The following is a 23,523-nucleotide window of genomic DNA, read 5'->3' as shown; positions in this document are numbered from 1 at the left end:
GTGATAAATGTGACATCAGATGTTTGTTCAAACTGAAATTTATTTGTATAGTATGCAAATACTATACAAACTAGAATTTTTTTGTACATTTTAAAGGACAAGTTAATCTTCAATCTGGGCTTGATTTTTGAAATGTCAAGAATAAACAAAATGTTTGAAAATGCTTGGCTAGCTTTGGAAACATCCATGCAATGATAATAACATTGACATAAACTGGATCAATGTCTTACCTGTTTTATGTGAAGAAGTTGTGGTTGATAGAGTTCTGGTTTTTAATGTGAACCAGAAGATCATAACTGGCATCATTGGTGGTAAGGTGTAAAAGCATGGAAAAAAATCTAAACCCTCTTAAAAACCTTGTTCTCATTCTATGGATTTTCTTTTTTGATATCTGTCAAGATTTGCAATGCTGCCAGTTTCTGTAGCTTGGTCTTTGTGGCATACAGAAGTAAAAGTCACACTTGTGTTCCCTGAAGTATCACAGGGCTGAGGAAGTGCCTAATCCTGGCAGGGGTCTTGCTGACCACAGTAAGGGAAAACATGCTCCAGCACATGAATGTTTCAGCACACTGACTCCTGCTGGCATGACATAGTATAAAAAGAAAAAAAAGAAAAAAAAAAAGAAGATGGAAAAAACCATGACCTTCACCGCAACACACTCACTGCTCCGGTGGGTCAAAAAAAACCTCTTGTGGGGAGTTCCTCTGATGCAACCACTCCTCAACATCCTCAATGATCCAGAGGGTTGTAGGTCACTGCCCTCAGGTGTTTCCCCATAAAATTGGGGTTTCTCCTTGGGGTAATGGAACACCTGAATGCAACCTAAATCCAGTGGCCAGTGGAGATGCTTTGAAAGGAACCAACAAAGGGCCCCAACATTCAGGCACCATTTGTTGTAGCCTGGCAGAGTGGTAGAAATGCTGCAGCCTTCTTTGAAACATCTCCTTCAGAAGCTGCTCACAGTAAGGCCACAAGAACTACCATTTCAAGTCCACGCACACACACACGCCACAGATAGCTCAGCAGAGGAAAGACAGGAAGGGTCTTTGCATGATATATTCCAGGAGGGGCTTATTTCATTCACTGCGCCGAAGGGACCAGAGACAAAAGACAGAACCATGTGGTCTACGTGACTTCAGTGTGGGCCCAGTGACCAACGACCTGAGGGCACAGGGGCAGGCAAAGGGCAGGGCAAAGGGCAGCAACCTGTAGGGGGGATGGAGGATAAATAATTGGGGTAGGCAGTGTTATCTTGCCAGTGGGAGAGGCAATCTAAAATAGATTGGAGTAGTGCTGCAGAGCATCATGGGTTAACTCTACCAGCCTAGGTGGGGACAACTCTATAGTCTTCCCTGAGGGGGAGGAGACAGAGGGTTCCACAACAGCAAACTATGGGTGTCTCCAATCATGGACTTCACCTTGAGGATTGCCTTCAGAGATTAATTCAGTCCAAGCTCTAAGCTCCAAGTCCAAGCTCCAAGTCCAGTCTCTCTCTTTGAAGAAAAGCACCAATCACACTCATGGCTATAAACAGAGTGAGTGATATTAACTCATATAAAAGAATGTATTGTTGCTAAATTCAAATGTCCAGTAAAGTGTTCTCTGAACAATGTTTGACTTTCCCACACTTCACTAGCTAGGAGGTCAATAAAACTCTTCATAGCTTTTGGGATTGCTATTAGGTTTTGATAAATAAATTAGTCTATAGTCATGTAAGCAGGCTTTATTCCTTACTTTCTTTAAAATGTTAATAGCTAGTTTTAACAACCACATGATTCAAGTGGTTTGTGCCATTAAATTAGACAAGTATCTCATGCCTGCTGACTCTCCTAATGCCATTCTCTAGAATGATATTCAAGTTATTCTTAAATGCAAAGGGAAAAATTACTGAAACCTGAAATCTTCCTCCCTGAGAAATCCATCATTTATTCCGTATGTGTTAGACTCCAGTATTACATACAAAAGGTTCAGAACATTTTCACTGCTCTAAGGAGATTATAGTTCTACAGGGATATAAAAAATTATTGGAGTTTCACATACAGCTATTTTTTTATCCTGTTCTGGCTGGATTATATTCTGTCTGGAGAGAATTAAGAAAGGCCTCCTGACTTTCTAAAGATGGCTGGGATTACTGAGTTAAATTCCACTCTTATGCTTATTCAACAGCATCGAATTTTCTTTCTTGTTTCTGTTTATTTTCCCTAAATTTTCATCTTTGTATCTAAAATTGACTTTGAAATTGTTGTAACACTTAGCTTGTCCATTGTGTCAGTACATAGCTACACTACAGTGTAAAAAATTAGAATTTTAAATGAAAATTATTTTTGCCCCTAGGAGATAAAAAATATAAAATATCTCCATAGTTGTTTACTTTCATTGTGTTTGGAATATTCCTGTAATTCACTGGGTACTGCAAGGGTGCCATCATTGATTTTCATGTTTACTGTGTCTGAATGCAGTATACATCGATTTCAAAATAAAAAGGCAGTTTTCTAACCACCAGCACCTTTAACACTCATCACCACCTATAAGATAAGAGGATTTCCTGCTTTTTTAAAATTGGTATTCCATTCTGATCAGAAATTCCATTCCAATCAGAAATTTTTTAGGCCACATCTCAGCCTGTATTTCAGTAATTCTTAAGTCTTTACCACCTGCTTTTGGAGACAGCTGTAACACCATCATACTTTGTACAGTGAGATTCATCAGCCCGTGATTTCCTCCAGCAGTGGGTACATATAATTTCTTCAGTTTAGCCAGTCTTTCTTTGATGTGACACTAACTGTGGCTTTGTTGAATTGGAACAATCACACATTCAAACATCATCAAAAGGTTATTTCATCAATCAAGGTTTACCCTACAAGCTCCTGAGTTTTCTAGCACAGTGAATTTCTGAGGAAAATAAAAGGGATAATTATAAACAAATTATAGTTAATTTGTTTCCATACCACTGCCATTATAGAGGGCAAAGGCGAGGCACCTTTTAATATGCTTTAATAAAATGTGTAATCTAACTGACATTTTCTTCCTTGTTAGAAGGTCTCAGGTTGTGATCCTGGCTTCACTAACTCCAGTCTGATTGTCTCCAAAATTGTCAGTCATAGCCTGCCACTTCTGCCACTCCCTCAGCATATTAAGAATGAAAGGATGTGAGGAAACCAGGCTGTGGTTTCTCAAGCAGCCACACGAGCTTCTGGGAAGTGTTCTTTGGAGAGATTTCATAAATGTTTTCCCTTTGATATTCCCCATCTACACTTTTTAACCTTGTAAACAGCATGTCTGCAGCACCAAAAAGCCTCTTGTTCTTCAGCATTGAGCTGGTTATGCAGCCGGTCTCGAAATAAAAAGGTTTTGCACTTGTGTTGAAAAAATTATGGATAGATGCATTCAGACACACAAGGGCTGTAAAATCTCGATGACTTTACTGTGTAAAGCCAGCAGGAGCTTTCATTCCTCTGCAGTCAGTGTGCTGAAACATTCATGTGCTGGAGCATGTTTTCCCTTACTGTGGTCAGCAAGACCCCTGCCAGCAGAGGCCAGGATTAGGCACTGCCTCTGCCCTGTGGTCAGGCACTCAGTGCAGTGGCTGTCATGGCTGTGGGTGCTGAAACAGGAATGACCATGAGCTGCTACCTGTCCTGAGACTCCTGTGGCACTTTCAGCATTTATAACTCATTTGGAGCTAAAATTTAGGAATTATTTAATTCCCCTTTGTCAAGGAAGCTCTGTCTCAGTGACTTTGTGATTCCATGCTGTACAAAAACAGAGTATGCTATGACAACATAATGAATTTCCTTGCTGTTTGTGTAAGGACAACAATATGGACTGTGGATATTAAATGCTTCTAAATGCTTCTAATAAAAAAGCAGTAGGATGAATTCACACTAGCTGGATGTGATATAGTGGAAAGGTGGGTTAGGCAGAATGAATGCTCCTGTCATTTATCTGGCTGGCTGCAATGTGTTTCTTATCACTAAGTGCAACAAAAGGAACTTGTGGGTAGAGATGAGTATTCTTCATCTTCCTGTTTCCCATCCAGTAATTAGGGCCATGATGTATCAGATGCAAAATGGTCACATCTGCACATCTCACTATCAGTTTTGTTCTACCCACTTTAAGGAAGCTTTATTCCCCATACCAGAACTATCTTTAGGCTGCTAGACTGGGCTGGACTTTCCTGCTGCCCAGCTCATGGGCATCTCATGGGAATCCCTGTTTGGAATCTCCTGAACTTTACTCCTGCTCCACGTGTGGGCAAGTGGGCAGTGCTGACCTGTGCTGGTCCCCAGCTTCCTGGGAGCCCCAGGTGACTACATCTAGAAAAGCTGTGAGAAATTTGTAGGCTCTCCAGTCCAACTACTTGGATATTTTAATCCGCTTACTTGGAACCAAACAGATTTTTTGCCTCAGGACTGGATATGTCTAATAATTTACTTTTCAGAATATTGTATAAGTTTTATTTGCTCTGTTTTCTTTTGCATGCATTACCCTTTACAAAGAAAAATGTCAGTGCAAGTCAGTCATCATTCTTGACGAATATTCCCTTTCCCCTGTGATTCAAGAATACCCTCAGATTTCTGTCGGCTTTTGAAATGAGTTTTATAAAACCCCTCCAATCTGCGCTCATTTCCATAACTAGGAAAATTCTCTAGCTAATCTATTATGTCACTAATTACATTTTTATCAGTGCTGGACAAGGAAAAAACAGTAATCTATTTTTGCCAAAATTATTTCTCTGTTTCAAATCCTCACTTCCAGTTTCCTACTCATCTTGAAACAAACATTTATTTTACAAACAAAGTAAATATGCATTATTTTTTGTAAAGAATCTTTTGGAAGACTTTCAGAGATCTAGTAAATATAATGTATGAAAAATATACCTAAAGTAAAAAGTAATATGTAAGCTTAGTCCAAGTACTGCCAATCCTATTTATCGTAGAAATACAAAGATGCAAAACTAATTTAGTAGGAAGGAAAGAACTTCAACTTTTAGAAAACAAACCCATGGTGTTGAGTTTAAAAGAGGAGGCAAATATAAAACAATTGTTGACTTGAAAACCATCAACATCATGCTGGTTTAGAAAAATATGACAAAGACATGACCTCTCCTTAGGGTAGGCAATGTTTCCAATAGTTTGCACCCCTTTTTAAGTTTTAGCTTTGAATTCAGGTGAAGCCAATGGTCTGATAATTGCATGGTTTTTAACATAGTCAAAATTGTCATTTTAAATAGACTGTGACGGGATAAAATGGATGCAAATGCAAATGGTTGCTGTATGCTAGGTGGCTGCCAAAGACACGTCATACTTTGATTATGATTTTCAGCTCTTTCATGACAGCAGAATGGCCACCAGCTTTAGCCCCTCCTTGACAGCCTTTACTTAGGTTTAACCAGATTTGCACCCTCTGGGGCTCCAGTGAAACAGCACAGTCCTCCAACACTTGTGGCAAAAAGCTCCATGAAAAAATGAATTCCTGCTTCTCTCAGTCATTATCTTCTCATCCCCATCCCAAGGCACCAGCAGATTCAAAGAGGGAGCAAGCAATAAGGTAAGGAAGGTGCAGGAGCCTCTTGGGTTTTTTTTGGTCCAGGCATGTGTATGACAAAATTGCAGAAAATTTGCTCTTCCCAAAGCAGTAAGTCCAGGTGAAGAACAGGAGATACTTCCTGACTCTCCCCAAAACTGGAGCTTGTTAGCTTGTTAGTCAGAAACCACATTTTCTGCTCCATCAATAAATAGAGCAGCATTTCACACGTTTTGGTTCTCTGTGAACTGTTGAGTGCCATAAATGGACAATGTATCCTTGTGTGTGTGAAGTGACACCTTTGACTTATTTCTCCAGGCTTGTCCATGTGAGTAATTTTAATCTATAGCCAAAATAAAAATTTTTAATTTACCTCCTTGTTTTCCACATGCAGCTTTTAAGCAAACCACCAAGTTTGTAAATGTTATTTCAGCCAGTAGATAACTAACAACGCAACACACTTTTCAAGATATGGTAGGCTCTGCAAAGTCAGCTTCTTTCATTGGTAGCTTAAACGTTAGTCCAAATAAGAAACCGACAGGGAAATGAGATGATAGATGTTCAAGCAGATATATACCCCAGTAGCTTGCTTTTACTTAAATGAAAGTTTTATCCCCAGAAATGTCTCTGTGGTAAGCTTCTGTCTTTAAAATGGAGGAAAGGCTCCTCATTCTGCTTTCTCATCTATTTCAAATCACTCAGCTATGTGTCATTGACCATCATTTATTCCATTACCACAGAGACCAAAAGTATTCTCATCACTGTGCTTCCTGCTCCTGTTAAGCAATCTTCTTCCGGAAGAAAATGCATTTATTTCTAAACCCCAGTTATGTTCTGTACTTAATGCTTATTTTCTGCCTAATTTTGACCTTTTCACCCTGAGTCAACATTTCTGTTTTTTCATGAAATGTGCATTGGTTGTTCTTCAATGCTCTTGCCTTATTCCAATGTAGCTGCAATAGCTGAGGAGAGGAGTTCTTTCTTCAGTAACCACAAATAGAGCTTGGGTACAGAAACACGTCTCTTCCTGATAAATACTTCATTTTTTTATGAATAACACTTGTGGTTTTCTTCCTTTCTTCTGGAAACTGATTTTTCTAAACAAGATGTTGTTTACACTGATCTTTCCTGATTACAAGTTTTAATCTTATAAACCTTGGATAATATATTTGATTTTTATTGAACAAGTAGGTTTCATTATTAAATTAGACTGAGAAAGGATAAAAACGATAGGATTGCAGAATTATAGAATGGTTTGTGTTGGAAGGCATCTCTAAAGATCACCTAGTCCAAACTTCTTACTGTGTGTGGCAGGGACACCTTTTGCTAGACTATGCTGCTCAAAGTCCTGTCCAACCTGGCCTTGGACACTTCCAGCAATGGGGCACCCACAGCTTCTCTGGGCAACTAGTTACAGTGTCCTACCACTCCTACCATAAGAAATTCCTTCCAGTGTAAATGTACTCAGAGTTTAAACTGTTTGCCATTATATAGTTTTTATAAGCCCTGCTGGAAAGTCTTTCTCTGTCTTTCTTATAAGCCCCCTTCAAGCATGGAAATGCCACAGTGAAATCTTCTTGGAGCCCTTTCTTCTCCAGAAAAACCCCAACCCTCTCAGATGTTCTTCATAAGATCAATGTTCCAGTCCTCTGATAATTTCCTTGACCCTCCTTTGAACCTGCCCTAACAGGTACATGTCTTGTGAAAAAATTCTTTATGGACTTGTTGTCACATAGTTATTTTTTGTCAACATTTTTGCTTGTAAGGAGTTTATCTTCAAAGGTTTTATTTTGCTTGTTGTTTTGTTTTTGTCTTTTTTTTTTTTCTTATATTTGTAAAATAGATTAGACAGTCATTCATGGAAGATCATTCCTTCCTTCTGCTGCTGTTGCAACCCAGATCTCCAATGCATTTCACTATAGGTACTCATTTTTATGCACAAAATTTATCCTGAAAGAAGATATATTTCTATGCATCTTTAACTTCTCTGAGGTTGTTCCCTACTTATAAAAACCTCATCTTCATGGGACTGGAGGGTGAGATAACAGAGTTTTCAGAATCTTATCCTCTTTTAATCTCCAGCCTTAGGAACCTGGTCAGTTTTGGACGTATGCCATGACTGATATGGTGATCTTGTGCTATGTACAGAGTGCCTACAGTTCAGTAAGTATCAAATTGCATCACTTGTTTTTAGGCAAAATTAAGAAAATTAAATGTCACCTGTATCTTTCTTTCTGTTTCTTTTAAAATTATTGGCCAATTTTAACTCAGTTTGTCAAAGGATTCATCAAAAGTACTTAATTAAAGAGATGTGTTTAGTGGAGTGGTTGGATGACAAAGAGGGGGCACATGAGGAGCCCCATATGAGGCAGAGGCTAAAGAAGAAGGTTTAAAAAAGCACAGGAATTATTTTAGTACCTCTAGGACAGCTGATTTTATTTTTTAAGCATTTATGAGTTCTTAAAGGTCTCCATGGTGATCGCTGACCTGGCTTACTTTGGGTTAGCTGTCTGGGGCACAGTGCACTATTTTATTATTTATATCAGGAAAGTAGAAACCAACAGAATAGATGTAAACATAATTCCTTCCAAACCATGTACACTTAAAAATGTACTATATGATGAAGTGTTTCATAAATTTTTGTTTTCCAAATGCCAGTTTGAGCACCACTTGTCCACTAGGAACAGTGCATTTTTGACAATCTCTTAGCGTCTCTAAGTCTGGATTGAGTGGTTCTCTGGGAATAGAGTGCTAATTAACTTCAGAAACAACATGTTCTTCTACATTTTTTCTTTGACTGGAAAGATGCAATCTCTGCAAAACATACATAAATTAGATAGAATGTATATATAAACTTGATAGACTGTATATAAACTAGGTAGACAATTATGTTGGATTATAATATAATATAGTCCAACAATTATGTCAGATTATATTTTTGTGTTCTAGAGTAGCCATGAAGATTGTGTTGGTGTCATAGCAAAGCCAGTATTTGTTACTTGTATATTTTTTCTAAAATTAAAAATGCCACTTGATATCGATCCTCGGTCCCCCTTTCAAATATTAAATACTTTATTTAATTATGTTCATAATCAAAACAAGCTTGAAAAACTGCTTCCATACTATATTACTGTTATTTTTCTTAGACACTCATTCATGGTAATTTTATGTGGGTTTAATTAGAAGCACTCACATGACAACATAACTGTCCTTTCAAGTAGGTTTATTTTATTACTTAACAGCAAAGAGGCAGTTCAACAAATTCTTCTTACAAAAGCATATGCAAAATTTTCCACATAAGAACTAGATAAAAATCTGTTTAAAGATTTTAAAAGAAGGCAGGATATGTAGTTAGGAAGAATTCAGTGTAGAAAAATTCTATCCTTTGTGTGCCCAAAATTTCCTTTACTATGTTTTCTAAAACCCATGAACACTGTAAATGTCAGATACAGTCATAATGACTGTGAAGAAATCAATGGTTATTATTCTGTAATTATTCTGTAAAATGCTCAGGATTTCCCTTCTATTTTTAGTTTAGCTTTTATTACCTCAGATTTACAGCTAGTCCTATTGGAAGTACCAAAATGGTTTGTGAAATAGTATCTTTTTTTTTTCCTGTAAATACATTCTTGGATCAAAGACTACAGGGTTTTGAAAGGAGGAACTAGAAGGCAAAGGCAGAGAAATGGGGAATAAGCCTTCAACCCAGGGTAGATTTTCTGCTCTTTTGAGCACATCTTTTGTTTTTCTGATTCCAAAAAAGAAGTCAATTTCACAGCGGCAGAGGTGAAGGCAACAAATGTTTATCAGCTGATGGGCCTGCCTGAGTCTGCTCTTGTGGCTTTAGAAGGTCCTCCATATCAGACTACAGAGCAGCAGATAATAAAGGAGTCTAACAAAAGGGGAAAAAGAATTCCCACACCATCTGCAGTGTTGAGTACCTGCAGACATCAAGCAGTGAAATCACAGAACTCCAGAGGATCTGGTTTTTTCCCAAGTCTAAATTCAATTTATTTGGGTGATTTACTTCAAAGCATTTTTGAAAAAAATAACCTTAATGAATGTGATTTTAAAAAGAGCTAATTTTCACATCCATCTTGCAATGATGTGGAAAATAAGTAATTTTATGGTATTTCCTAGGGACTTCTGAAATAAAAAGGCAACATGGAGGAATGCATGAACGTAGCGATTGAATTTTGGAAGCTTGGAAGATGCCCTGCTAAACATGGCTTGTGAAAGAAAAGGATGAGCAGTAAAATAAAATGTAAAATGGTACTAGCAGTAATTCCTGCACTAGTAATTCCCCTTGGTCTGACTTGGAGAGCCATGAGTCTTATGCTTGCTGCAGGCCAGAAAAATCAAAGCTTCTGTATGTTACTGTTCTGTGGCTCTATTTTAGAAAAATATGCAGAGATATCACTCTAATCCTTGTGTTTTCAGCTGCTTTTATTCTATGTCATTCAAAGATTTGTGTGCTGATGGAAAATGTTATGGAAAAAAATGTTAAAGTGGGACAGGTAGAAAAAACTATTAAATTGCTCAGAATTATATTTACTGTCTTTGTTCAGAAGCTAAAAAATAATCACAGGCTATTTTCTTAGACTGGACTCTCTCTACAGACCTTATAAAAATATTTTTTTCCATGTAGTTTCTAGTTATTATGTTTTAGTCTAAAGGCAGAAGGCAAACAGGCATCTGCTTTTGTCTCTGCCTCTTTCTTTGTTCTGTCTCCCCAACCTTATAATATTCCTCTTTGTCCTTTCCCTCTGTGTATCCTTTTCTTTTCTTCTTTACCAATTTGTCTCAAAATCAATAAACTAAAGGCTGAAAATTAACAAGAAGGAAAAAAATTCAAGCTGATCCAGTATTAAAAGTGTGCCGAAAAACTGTAAAACAGTGTCTTAGAGAAGACAACGTTTGAGCATTCTCCTGCTGAAGCAGTAACTTAAAGGCTGATTTTAAACCCTCTGGGAATAGCCCTCCACTAAGAAATATGTTTTTCAAAGGAAGCATATTTTCTTAATGCTTATTCTGGTTTTCCAGGTTTCAGTGAAATATATTTAGGACAGGGTAGGTTGAGCAAGCTTTTCGAATATTCATTCTGGAAGTGTTTTCCTTGTTAGTCAGGCATGACCTGTCTTTTTAGAGTTTGATGATTTTTGACTACGGACAATTTGACTTTACACGAAAAGGGGAATGATAGCATTGGTAAAACTATGCAACTCTCAGAAGATGTTCAATATCATCTACCATTTTCTTTCTTTTCATATAACAGTCTTTATGCTGCTTAAATGAAATTCTTGATGGGTGTAGAACTTTTTTTTTTTAATTGAGGAAGAGTCACTAAGCTCATCAGGATAGAACGAATTTGCTATTTTATCTCACATTGCATCTTCTAATCATGTATATTTCTGTATCTCAAAATTCAAGTAGGTATGTAGTGGAAATCAAGTTTGGATCTCACAGTGAAGAGAGCAGTAGTTATGTATTCAGAATGTAGTTGCAGCAAATTTGATTGTAAAGAAAATATGTCTTTCCTGTTGAGGGAAAACTTCTGAAAGACAAAAGAAAAAATATCCTTAAAAATAATAATGGCAAAAGTTTAATACCTTAATTATTTTTCTAGGTGGATATCCACGTATAGTATTTTAGAAGCAGAAATACATGCATCTTCTATGGTAGAAGAACTATGTGGAATTAAATATTAAGTGCAATAAATTACTCTGGAGCCATTTCTGAAATCTGTTTTAATATTTAGTAGAATTTTAAAGCCCCCAAAATTGAATCCTCCCCAAGAAGAGAACATTATAATTTGGCAGATATATTTCATATCTGTGGTGGTTGCGCCTATAGATAAATTTGTCAGAATTAAATGAATCACTGGAACAGGCTTCCAAGGAAGTGGTAAAATCACCAGCTCAGGAAGTGTTTTAAAAATATGTAGATCACGTTCTTAGGAATGTGGTTTAGTGATTGATCTGGTAGTGTTAGGTTAATGGTTGAATTTAAAGTTCTCAGAAGCCTTTTCCAGCCTTAATGATACTATGTTCTATGACTTCCCATACTTTCTTGTTTTTTTCTTTTTCTTATTTCTTGGTGTTATTGAAAAGATCATAATGCTACACCACTTTGAAGATCCGGGTATCAATTCATACTTAAGAGATATTTTTCAAACCTCAGAGATGTACAAAGCTTACCAAAATGATAAGGTCGTGTGCAATTCATTTACCTTCTGGATACATAATTATAATTCAAGCTGTTTAAGTGGAGTGTACCCCAAAAATCCATTTGTACATTACTCTAAAGCAACACGGGCCAATCACTGAGAGAAAAAGCAGTAGCTGTGAATATATATGGTACATAGGTTCAAAAATGTTGAACCTGGATCCTTTCTCAAAAGCATCTTCTCTCCAGCCTTCTCTCCAGGAGGAATTATTAATCTGGAAATGGTGAAGTCTAATTTAGCCTTTCAAGTGACAGAATCTGTAAAAGAACAATATTCATTAACATAGTCTGCAAAATAATAAATAAAACTGGTGTTCAATTTGTTGAAATAAGTTGTTGCGGAAATGATGTCTGTAGAAAGCTCAGAGGATTTAGACAAGCTTACTATTTCACATGATTAACACCATCTTAATAATAATTGGGTTGCAAAAGTTAATCATTAAATATTTACTCTATTTCTTTATGTTTTTTTTCCCCTAATATATATTTGGTAAAATATACTAAGCTGTGGAGTAAACGAGCAGCTATGGAGTAAGAATTGGATGGAGAATTGGTAACCAGGAAAACCAGCAGTTTGAATGGATGGCTAACAAGTCAAGGCAAACCCCAGGTGCATAATACCAGTGTCAGCTCAAACACCCCACAGGTCTCAGATTAATCACAGTGCCAAGGGACTGGAGGCTCTCTGAGCCAAACCACCAGCTGGTAATTGCACAGCAAAGGCTTATCAGAGCTGAGTTACTAAGAAGGTTCCATAGCAACACCCCTGAAAGAGGACCTTCACATAAAAACCTGGTGTGCCTGCATGAAGCACTTCCAGGAACAGCAGGACTGACTTTTTCACAGGGTTTGGCTCAGCACCAGGGATGCCCGTGAACTCTGAAGAGACCTCATTACTTTGTTGCCATGGACATTCAAAATAAGAGAAAATCTAATTATAGGGAGAGATTATCTGCTTTTCCCTCCATGACACCTATAGAAAGCCAGGAATGTAACTCTTTGCAGCAACCTTAGGATCATTAATTTTTCTTTTCTTTTTTTTTTTTTTCCAGAGGCAACAAAGGCACAAGAGCAGGGGACTCAAATGGTTCATTCTTCTATTGTCCAGGCTACATATAAAATTCAGTGTCTCTTCTCTGTAGAATAGCTCTTGTCTCTTTTACTCTCTTCAGTACCTAGAAGCTGGTCTTATTTTGCAGCATTCCTGATAATGGAGGGAAAGTTAATTGCCAGAGGTATCCTTCATTGTTATGAAAAATATAAAGAACACCTCATCATGATCCTTTGCACTCAGTGGACCTGTCTATATAAGCCAGAGCCTCATTTTCTTGGAATGAGGATTCATCCCTGAAAATGTCTAAGGTGATCTCTGAAACTCTCCTCTGAGATGACATGTACTCTGCTTGTGAAACAGTACTGTCTGGGTCACTGATAGGCAGCATGAGAAGGATTCAGCATTTGTGTGAATTTATTGCTGATTAGCTGAAAAAATAAATCTTGTCTGAGTAGTTTTTGACACTGTCCTAACTCTTCATTAATTTAAGAGATGTATCAAGCATTCTACAGGTACCATGTGACTTTAAAGTATACAGTGTCCTATAAACACTTGGTAACACATCAAGGTAAAAACAAATCAAAATCAACAGTCAAAAGTTCAGATTTGAATTACCTAAGTAAGACACTCAGATTCACACCTAAAAATACAGTGAGATGATTTTATCACTTACATTGAAATAAGTAAGATTTATTACTAGAATTTACAGGTTAAATTGCTATTGGGAACTTAAATATGAATATTCTGGTGAAATGAAAACCATTACTGGTGGAACGCGCTCATTTGGTCAGAATGTGGGACATCAAGGCAGTTGTAGCATCTGGTTTGGAGCAAGGAGATGAGTCTGCATTTTCCACATATCTAGCAAGAGTTTTGGTTAATAGACAAGAGCAGCAATCTGTCTTTCTCCGAAAACTTGTTTATCTACAGTGGGCTGGCTCCAAGAGAAAAGGCTTAAGCCTAAAAATGCCATTTGCCAGCCTCAGCTGCTTGAGCTCCCTCTCAGTCAAACTCCCTGTAAATGTGAATGCATCCATTTTCCATCTTTGGTAGCAAAAATGCGCCGTTGAAGTAAATGGCTATTTTGTTCGGGAACGAGTTATTTGCAGATCTTAGAACCACAGAATACTTTGATTTCAAGAGACTTTTCAAGGCCATCTAGTCCAACCCCCTGCAATGAGCAAGGACATTCTGAACTAGATCAGAGTACTCAGAACCTTGTCCAACCTGACCTTGAATTTTTTCAGGGATGGGGAATTTATCATCTCTCTGGGCAACCTGGTTTTTTCTGGCTTGATGAAAACCTGCTGTACAAGACAGAGTTTTGCCAGGTGATCACAGAAAAGTCTCAAGGAATTTGTCTGGTTTTTGTGCAAAATTACTTAGTGGTGCACGTTATAAAAAGTGTTTACATTCTGATAAACCGTAGGCATAACACTGGTTTTAACTATGAAGTAGATTTTCTTAGAAACTATATATCTGCATAAGAAACAGGCAGCCCAATTCAGTTCTGCTAAGGTGAGTATTTTCTAGGACTATTTCTGTCTGTAGTATGAAAATAAAACCATGGGTTACATGCCAGGAACACGACCAGCTACCTGCATGTCCTGTGTTTTCTGAAGCTCATCAGTGACTTTTTTTTTTTTGTCATATGAATTAGGCATTTTTATGAAGCATTTTTAATGCATTGTCCTTCAATAGTGCTCATGGACGAGCCCCAGATTATTTCACTTTCTTTAACAGCCACCTGTGTAAGATGCCTGACTGCCCAACTCTCCCTGCTGGTAGAAAGCAGCAGTTTCTGTCAGTGTGTGGCACAGCAAGTATGAACTCTCAGGCAGTAAAGACACACTTGTGTCTTCACTTAAGTCATACTATTAAAACAGTGAAAATAATGCCATTTGGTAATAAAATACTTTCTATTTTTGAGACTTCAAAGAATCTTTGCATTTACTGAAGATATCCTTTGGCACGTAGAGCAATTATCAGCCTAAAGTATTTAGTAATCTTCTTTCACCACAATTGAAAAATACTTTGGAAAATTAGCTGGCATGAGATTCTAGTTTATTAAAATAAAAAGAGTCTGCCTCAGTGCCATTTACTTTATGGATATGCTGACAATTTCTAATAATAGGCACTTATACTATCAGTAAAAGAGATTAAATCAGAAAAAAGGTCAAGACAACCCAGTCACAGGGCATACTTCAGTGTAACGATTAAGTCTTTGATGATTTTCTTTGTTCTTCTTCCAAATTGTTGTTTCTCACTTGATATTTCTTCTTCGTGCCACTTGGTTGCACTAGTCAACACTTTCTCCTTCTGTAGGTTTTGTTCAGCTTGTGTTGCTTTTTCTAATTTTCTCTTATACTTCTATTGATTTTCTTTTCCTTCCCCTTCTCCTTGTCTTTTAGAGATTAAATTTTTAGCCTAGTATTTTTATTCCATGAGCAGTATCTCTGAATTTAATCATACTACATGCAGCAAGTAACGATAATAACATTTGACTTAGTATTTTATGCATCCCGCTAAGTACCTTTCTAAATGAAGCCTGAGTTTTTCAGCTTTACACACAGCTCGACTTTAAACAATTGACAAATTGATACCAGGCTGATTTTCTGCTTGCATTGCTTATTTAAACAAATGTCTCTAAAGGAGCACTTCCATATGCTGCCAATATTGGCAAGAGTTTTCACATTCATTTTCACACTTGTAACCTATGGTTTATTAACAACATCAAACAAGACAGTGTAAAATGGCCATTTTTCATCTTTGTGATGTGTATATGTGAGCTTAAATGCTGTTTTCTACTTTATCAAATATGTTGAAGCAAATGACTGCAAAAGGCTTAAAATATATCTTGCTTGACACTGCTAAGTAGCTGTGAGCATGGCTGCTCACAGCTTGGATGAATCTACTCTTTGCTGAGTAAAATCTGGCCAGCCCCAGAGAGTGGCAGTGAATGGAGTTACATCCACCTGGTGCCCAGTCACAAGTCGTGTTCCCCAGGGCTTAGTTTTGGGAACATTCCTGTTCAATACCTTTATCACTGATCTGTAAGAGGGGATTGAGTCCACCCTCTGTCAGTTTGCAGCTGACACCAAAGTGGACAGGAGTGTTGATCTGCTGGTAGGTAGGAAGGCTCTGCAGAGGGATCTGGACAGGCTGAATCCATGAGCTGAGGCCAATTGCCTGAGGTTTGAAAAAGTGAAGTTCTGGATTCTGCTCTTGAGTCACTACAACCTCAGACAGTGCTGAAGGCTTGGAGACAAGTGCCTGGGAAGCTGCCTAGCAGAAAATGACCTGGGGATGCTGGTTGAAATCTGGCTGAATGTGAGCCAGACTGTGCCCAGGTGGCCAAGAATGCCAATGGCCTCCTTGGCTTGGATCAGCAATGGTGTGGCCAGCAGGACCAGGGCAGGGATTGTCCCTCTGTACTTGGCACTGGTAAAACCACACTTGGAATCCTGCATCCAGTTTTGGGCCCCTCACTACAAGAAAGACTCCGAGTGGCTGGAGAAGGGCAGTGGAGGTGATGATGTAGCTGAGGGGTTGTTAGGCCTGGAGAATAGAAGGCCCACAGGAGACCTTATAACTCCTGCTACTACCCAAAATAAGGCTGTAGCCAGGTGGGAGTCAATATCTTCTCACAGGTAACAAATGCAGAACCCAAGGAAATGTCCTCAAGCTGCACAAGGGGAGGTTTAGATTGGATATTGAGAACCATTTCTAAAGGGTTGTCAAACACTGGAACTGCACAGAGAAGTGGTGGGGTCTCTATCCCTGGAAGTATTTATAAAACCATGTAGATGTGGCACCTGGGGACATGGCTTAATGGTAGGCTTGGCAAAGCTGGGTTAGTTGTTGGAATACATGATCTTACAGGTCTTTCCCATCCTTAATGAAGCCTTTTGTGATCCTATGAAATATAACCAGGCAGAGTAGCAGGGAAGATGGCTGTGAAGGGCCACCTCAGTCCTACTACCAGGAGCCCCACTGGGGCTCATCCCCCCTCATATACAGGCCACATGTGTTCTTTCCAGGTATGCTCTGGCTAAATGGGCTTTCTGGGAAGTTTGACAACTTTTGGACTTCACCCCGACCCTTGACTTAGAGTTACAGCTTGCCAGTTTTTAGCCCTTTGTTCAGTGTGACTTAAATAAACCCGAATAACTTCAGGGAACTGAGGGTTTGTTTTGTGAGCTTTACTGGTACACATTTAAGTAAGGTCACTCCTCCTGCACTGAGGAAAACTGTGGCATCCACGCCTTGTTTTACTTGATACTCCCCACTCTCAGCATCACTATTACTGCACTGTTCTGCAGCTCCAGGTTCTCTATAGCATTCAGTGGGTGACTAGTAGGACTTGATTAACTGCAAAAAGGGAAGGGGGAACGACTAAGTGGGGTCTAGCCTTTTCCACTCCATCTTGGAGTCAGCAGGCACTCTGTCCCAGAGTCAGCAGAGAATGGTGCAGTCACAACTCCTGTTCAGAGAGTTATGCTGAAATTCACCCACCTTTCATCACAACACTTGTCTTCAAGCCATTATGTATTTACGGAGGTGCCAAAAACAGGAGGTAGAGGAGGTGGGAGGGGCAAGGTTTAGGGCCTGTATGAAAAATTCACTTTTCTCTAGTTTCAACTACCTCATTTTTCACTCTTCCTTCTGCCAGGCACTAGAATAAATCAACAAACAGTTCTAAGTACGAAGCAAAGAAGATTAAGATTTCGGTATCATTGGCATATAATCAACAGAGTTCTTACCCTTCCTGGAAATGAATCATCCATCTTTTCTTGTTAAAAAGGTAAAGAGAAGACTTTGCAGGATCTGCTCTTTGGGGAAAAGTCAGTACTTACCCCACACAATCCACTGGGATCATCCTAAAAGGAAACAACCAGGCTAATCTTAAAGTGGTTTTTATGGATTCCCACAAAATTTTGAATGCCATTATCATCTTCTGTCTCAGAACCAAAGTTGGGGGGAAATTCAAGTTGTGTTTGCTGATCCCCGTTCCCTCCCTGGAACAGTGCAACCACTTACCAGCAGAGCTGTGCTTCCACATGCTGGGAAGCCAACTTGCTGTGAAAGATGATTAGCTGTTAATGCCCACAGGAGAAGTAGTTGTAAAAAATAATCAGAGAGACATAATTGTTTTGCTCTGTCATTGTTTCTTTTTGTTTGATTGGTTTGTGTGGGGTTTTTTTGTTTGTTTAGTTAGGATTTTTTGTTTAAAAATCTGTATCAAATGAGCCGGTCTGTAGATCAGATACCTGTATCATTATATAGATATCTGAAGAATATCACAATTTTCTCTTTAAAGAGAAGTCTTAAAAGTTGTTCTGTAGCTCACATTTGCCTGCTTTAGGCATCCTTTTGTTTCCACTGGTTTCAGAGCTCTAGCCTGCTAAAACTTCTAGCCTCTAAAACTTCCATCCAGCTGAGGATCTTGATGTGAAATGCAGGGAAGATGGCAAAGTGGTGACCTGTTTTGACAATTCTGCCTCTACTCCAGGGATGTGGCATGCGTGCCATGGCCAGCTGTGGACAGAAGTGCTGCTGGGTGAGACAGGGTGACAGCAGAGCAAGGCAGATGGCCTCCTGCTGGGATCTTCTGAACTCCTTAAACCCAACACTGACCTCCTCACTGCCAATTAGCTCTTCTCGGTATAACTCCCATAGTTTTTAAAGTTCTAGAGTCAGAAACCTTTCAATGCCTGCCCCAGTCCTCCCAGCAGCTGGCAGTTTGAGGGTGGCTGGTCTCTTCGTAACCACCCAGGGACTTTTCTGTGGAAGAAGCACCTCTATTGGGACAGAAGCTATCCCAGTGCTCAGCACTTTATTGGGCTGGTTTATGGAGGTCACAGTGCAGGTCTGCACCAGCAATTTTTTTCAATATGTAACATGAACTTCTGTTATTGACAAGTAAATGCAAAGCACAAGTCTTATGATGAATGTTTAGTCTGCTGTGAGTAAAATATGTGTACAAAAGCTGTTTGAGTAGCATTGCATATACTTTCTCATCTTTTTTTTGCCTCTTCCTCTCCCTTGCAGGTCTTTTGAAGGGCATAGAACACACCATTTCCCAAGAGCTGTGTTCACACAGAGAGCTAACATTTCTGGATGCAGAGAGACAAGAGAACTTTGTTTCCTTGGCAACTGGAGCCACCAGAAAGCATTTCCAGCATCTGTTACCTTTACACAGGCTCACTATCACTTTAGCCTTTGGTTAATCATGTAGTAAAAACAAATATTAGGTGAAGAAGCCTCTTGATAGTGTGCTCCACTTAAGTCATGTGGTCTCTTCTCCAGCCCCTAGAATAAGTGATCTCTGGAGATGATCCTGTTCCAAAGTGTTCAGTGTTATAGTTCGTGGCTGAACCTCAAGGTCTGTCCGATCCTGCACATTTGACTGAAACCCATAAAATGTCATGGTTTTCTAGAAAACAGTGTCAGGAACTAAACAGCTTTCACTCAAAGCCTGAGTGTGCTGAGGTGATGGAGCTGGTCTGTGCTGCAGCATGGTGAGCAGATGACATGGTGCTGCACAGTTATGCCTGTGATTCAAAGTGGTTCATTCTTACCTCTGAGTCAGGGCTGAATTAACGTCCCACCACATCTTTGAGGTTTTAAAATACTGTGCTGATGGGGGCAGCTCTTTAGCTTTTGGTAAGAAAAAAGACAGTGCTGAAGCCCTTCCTACCTGCTATTGTTAAATATCACATATTTCCCTCCCCCCAGGTTTCTTATTCATTCAAAGAATTTCACTAGGATTGTAAAAGAAAATGCTTCACAGACACAAAATTTCCAGTTTATGTTTGCCCTTCCATTTATATTTAGCAATATCGTATAGCTGACTTCTAATTGAGGCAGAGAGCCTGGAGAAAGTAAAAATTTGTGTAAATGCTGTAATATTGTAGTCCCTAGGTTTCAGGCAGCTGAATCTGATATTTTTTTTCAGTTTTGAGACCTGGAATTTATAACTTAAACAATTTTCTATAATTATGGAATTTGATATATAGCTTTGTATTAATTTTAAAAGTACAAGTCATTTCTGTTGTGTTTTACAGAGTCCAGTGAGGTGAGCACTTTTGTGTCCAAAGTATTACAGCAAAGACTTGGAGGGCATGCAAGACACGTGTTTGTAAGAGCATTACTGGAGGAAAATGGCAGCTTCTTCTCTAAATATTTTCTTACTTTCCTTTGAAAGCAGGGCCTTCTGTCTCATGTAGGCCCTTAGAGGGAGCAGGGGTTTCTGGCATTGATGTGTGGGCAGTCTGGGTTAGGTCACCCTGCCTTTCTCTGCCCTGTGACTCCAGGACACTCTGCCCTTTTCCACAGGACTGTTGGGAAGGGTGCAGAGGCACTGTGCAGTCAGGGGTTGAAGGAGAGGAAGATGGTGATGCACACTGGTTCTCCCTCTGTGTTTAGTTTTCCTTTCAATATCATGGCAGTTGTTCCTGGTACCTGCAGTGAGACCAGTTGCTGCTGATAATCCTGAAATTCAGGTTTTCATTTGCAAAGCCAGTGCAAGAAAGGATAAGATTATTTTTTAAAGGTGCATATGATTTTGATTTGACTTTCAAAAGACAACCCATTCCCCTTAGCCAAGAACTTTCTTTCTACTGTATCACAAGGTCCTACAGCAACCAAGAGCCAAAGTTGGGTCTCCAACATAGAACACACATAAACAAAAAGCATCCAGCAACTTAAACATTGCCTCTGGCTCAACATGTAATTTGCAGAGTGGTGGTCAAACTCCACCTCCTTCTAGTCCCATGTAGTTACATTGCAAACTCCATGAATGGCCAGTGACTACAACCGTGGGAACATCTTTTTTGTCCTTACTCTAAGATCTGTGGAGAGTTTCAGCACAGAATTTAGCTAGAGAATGAGCAGCTTACACTGTCCAACCATTGGTGCTTCAAAAAGCTGTGAGTCTGCTATTTATCTTACTTTTGTAAGATAAATACTTATCATCTGTGTTGTAGATTTACTCAGAGCAATAATAGGTTTCCTTCCCCATATAGAAGTTTTGGATCCACCTGTAGCAATTGGAGAGTGAGAAAATGATTGCTCATAAGAGCTAAATTATCAATGAGTGCTAAAACAGTGCTATCTTAAATCTGTCCTGTTTTACAGAATGTGAAAAATTCTGGGGAAGATGCTAAGAAGTTGAAAATTGCCAGTATAATTATTTATGAGAAGATACAGAAACAGTGGTTCCTTTCAGTACATGGGCAGGAGACCATGGATTGCAGAGGATAGCACCAGAAATGGAGTACATTTTATTTTAGGATCTACTTAATCTTCAAAAAATGAATTCTTCTTAGTTTTGTGTCCCTGTCTAAGGGACATTTCTGTCACACATTTATTATTTTTGATTTTTATTCATCATCATGTGGAAAAGTGAAACTTTTAGACAGCTCTATACACATGATCATGAGCAGTTACTGAAGTTCTGGAGAAAACAGTGACCACAGTCAAAGCCATTATCACATTTGAACAAGCCTTTTCCTCTAAGAGAGGGGGTTCTGTACCTTGTAAGCCTCCTACATGATTTCTCACTCAGCTGACATAATTTAGTCTCTTGATTATAGGTTTAGAAGAAAAATATTTGTTTAGAATAGAAAACAGACATATCACAGACACTCAACAAGAGGAGCATGAAGTAAGGTTTCAAGATTGGAAAAGCTTGAAGGAAACCCACAGCCCCTCTCTCCAGAGACTGTTTTTCCTGCTGCACACTTTGAGATGCAGCCAGTCTGACTGTTCCCAGCCTCTTCCAAAGGAATAGGAATAGCTCAGGCTCTGTCTCTTCTCTTCCAATTTGTCATTTAGAGAGAGTTCTGGTGGGGATTTCAAGGTCTGTGTGCAAGTTAAAAGATACTTGAACAAACATATTGGTGCCTTGCTAACTCCTGCTTGAGGGAGTATATTAGGGATAAGCTCTGAGGGATGTGATTTCTGTACACACCACCTCCCTGTTTCTAGCTGCAGCTGGGAGAATAAAACGCTGCAGGGAATTCTGGGCTTCTCACACAGTGTGGGACAGCTTGAAAAAAACTGTACAGTAATTAGGGTGCCCCTGTTTTCTTTGGTAGCCAGCTTCTGACTTTGGAGTTGCAGGTGCAAAGGATCAGGGGCACAGCTACCCAGTGAGAAATGTTTTGGACACACAGTTGTGGAGTCAAGAAAGAGCTGATGGACCAGGCAAGGCATCTAAACTTAAAATTCCTCTTTTATTCAATGTCTACTAGTCTGAAATCCTGTGGGATTCAATAAGGCAAACAGGATTATTTCTTGAGGCCTGAGAGTGCAGGGGAATTGAGGAAAGAAAACTTGGAAAAGTGTATTAAAATAAGCATTCATTCACAACAGAACTTATTTCTTGCTTTTCTTTTAATTTATCTGCATCTCAGTGTTTAGAAAGAAGTCATGTGAGCTTCTGAGCTGCGGGGACAGAGACAGCGGAGAACGTGTGCATCAGTGCAGAGTGCTGCTGGAGCCCTGGCAGAGCGAGAGGGAGGCAGAGGGAGCCTGAGAGAGAAAAGGCGAAGTGGTGGGAGCTGGAACAGCAGCAGCTGCTGCTGCTGCACGGTGCAGCTCATGCCTGGGAACCGGCTCTGCTGCCAGCACGCCTCTCTGAGGATGCAGGTGCCTCACATCCAAAAGTCCTAGGTGGTCAGTGGCACTTCCAGGGGCCAAGCACAGCGGCTTTATTCTTTCCTTTTCCTGCCAAGAGCACCTGTTTGAGGACTCCGCTTCTTTTCCTGGACTGAAAGGTATTTTTTGTCATTAATGTGTCTTTTCTATGAAAACAGGTATGGGATCAGAAAAATATAACTCAGGGTAGGATGTTAAAGCAGATGTGCAGAGATGTGGTGGGTTTCTCTGTCTCCTTCCCCTTTATAGCAGAGCTTAGGCAATCAGGAGTCCTTGCTAGGACAGAGTTTGACTTAAAATATGAAAGATGGGAAAGACAGGGTTAAAGTGTGGGGGTGGATCTGAGCTGCTCCCATCTGGCTTGCTTCACTATGCAACCTTTGAAAGTGGAGGAAAACTTTCCTTGTGCACTTGGAGAAGCAGCATTACATAGCAAGATGTAAAACTTGAAACCATTTAATATGAATGTGATTTGCTTAAATCTCTGCTTGGCAAATTACAGTTCCTATCACAGCAGAGCTCCCCTTAATACATACAAGTTTCAGAGGTCTTAATGTTCTGTGGCTGTAAAAATACTTCTCTTTATTTTTTTCTCTCTCTTCCCTCTTTCCAGCATACTTGCCTTCTGCTGTGTGCACTCCTCCTTCTCTCCCTCCTGCCCGTGGGGACTGTACCCCTATGGATGCCCCCATACAGATTTTCCGTGAGGAGCCAGACTCCACCTGCTCCCCAGGGCCCTGCCGCCCCCCCAGCACCAGCAGCAGCTGGGCAGACTATGACAGCAACGCCACTGGGCTCTTTGGGGACGGCCAGCACAACCACACCAGCATCTCCCCTGCCATTCCCATCATCATCACCGCTGTCTACTCGGTGGTCTTCGTTGTCGGCTTGGTGGGAAACTCCCTGGTCATGTTTGTCATCATAAGGTAAGAGGTTTTGGGTACCGGTGGGAAGAGGTGCAAAAGACCATTCCTAATTTTGGGGGAGTGGGTGGATTATGGAAGCCCTACCGTGAGGAGCTGGAAAAAAATCAACTGAAATGCCCAAACCTTGTC

The 23,523-nt window shown here is 39.6% G+C and overlaps 1 protein-coding gene and 1 long non-coding RNA gene across 2 annotated transcripts in view; both read left to right on the top strand.

Annotated features, from left to right (window-relative positions):
- Positions 1-3,806: 3,806 nt before the first annotated feature.
- LOC135289420 (uncharacterized) lies at positions 3,807-9,795 on the top strand. Its single transcript, XR_010352169.1, has 3 exons — positions 3,807-3,910; positions 7,609-7,689; positions 9,667-9,795. It is a non-coding gene; the product is annotated as an uncharacterized LOC135289420 (long non-coding RNA).
- A 6,521-nt stretch (positions 9,796-16,316) lies between these two features.
- OPRK1 (opioid receptor kappa 1) overlaps positions 16,317-23,523 on the top strand; it is a 30,646-nt gene continuing 23,439 nt past the window's right edge. Inside the window, exons 1-4 of the mRNA XM_064386255.1 lie at positions 16,317-16,455; positions 17,478-17,609; positions 18,857-22,587; positions 23,082-23,394. Coding sequence (XP_064242325.1) covers positions 23,147-23,394 — 248 coding nt within the window. The 5' untranslated portion in view covers positions 16,317-16,455; positions 17,478-17,609; positions 18,857-22,587; positions 23,082-23,146. The remainder of the gene's footprint in view (positions 16,456-17,477; positions 17,610-18,856; positions 22,588-23,081; positions 23,395-23,523) is intronic.

This window comes from Passer domesticus, chromosome 1 (assembly GCF_036417665.1).
Source record: "Passer domesticus isolate bPasDom1 chromosome 1, bPasDom1.hap1, whole genome shotgun sequence".
NCBI classification, from domain to species: domain Eukaryota; kingdom Metazoa; phylum Chordata; class Aves; order Passeriformes; family Passeridae; genus Passer; species Passer domesticus.
The sequence above is the reverse complement of the archived record's forward strand: the minus strand, read 5'-3'. Positions and strand labels throughout refer to the sequence as shown.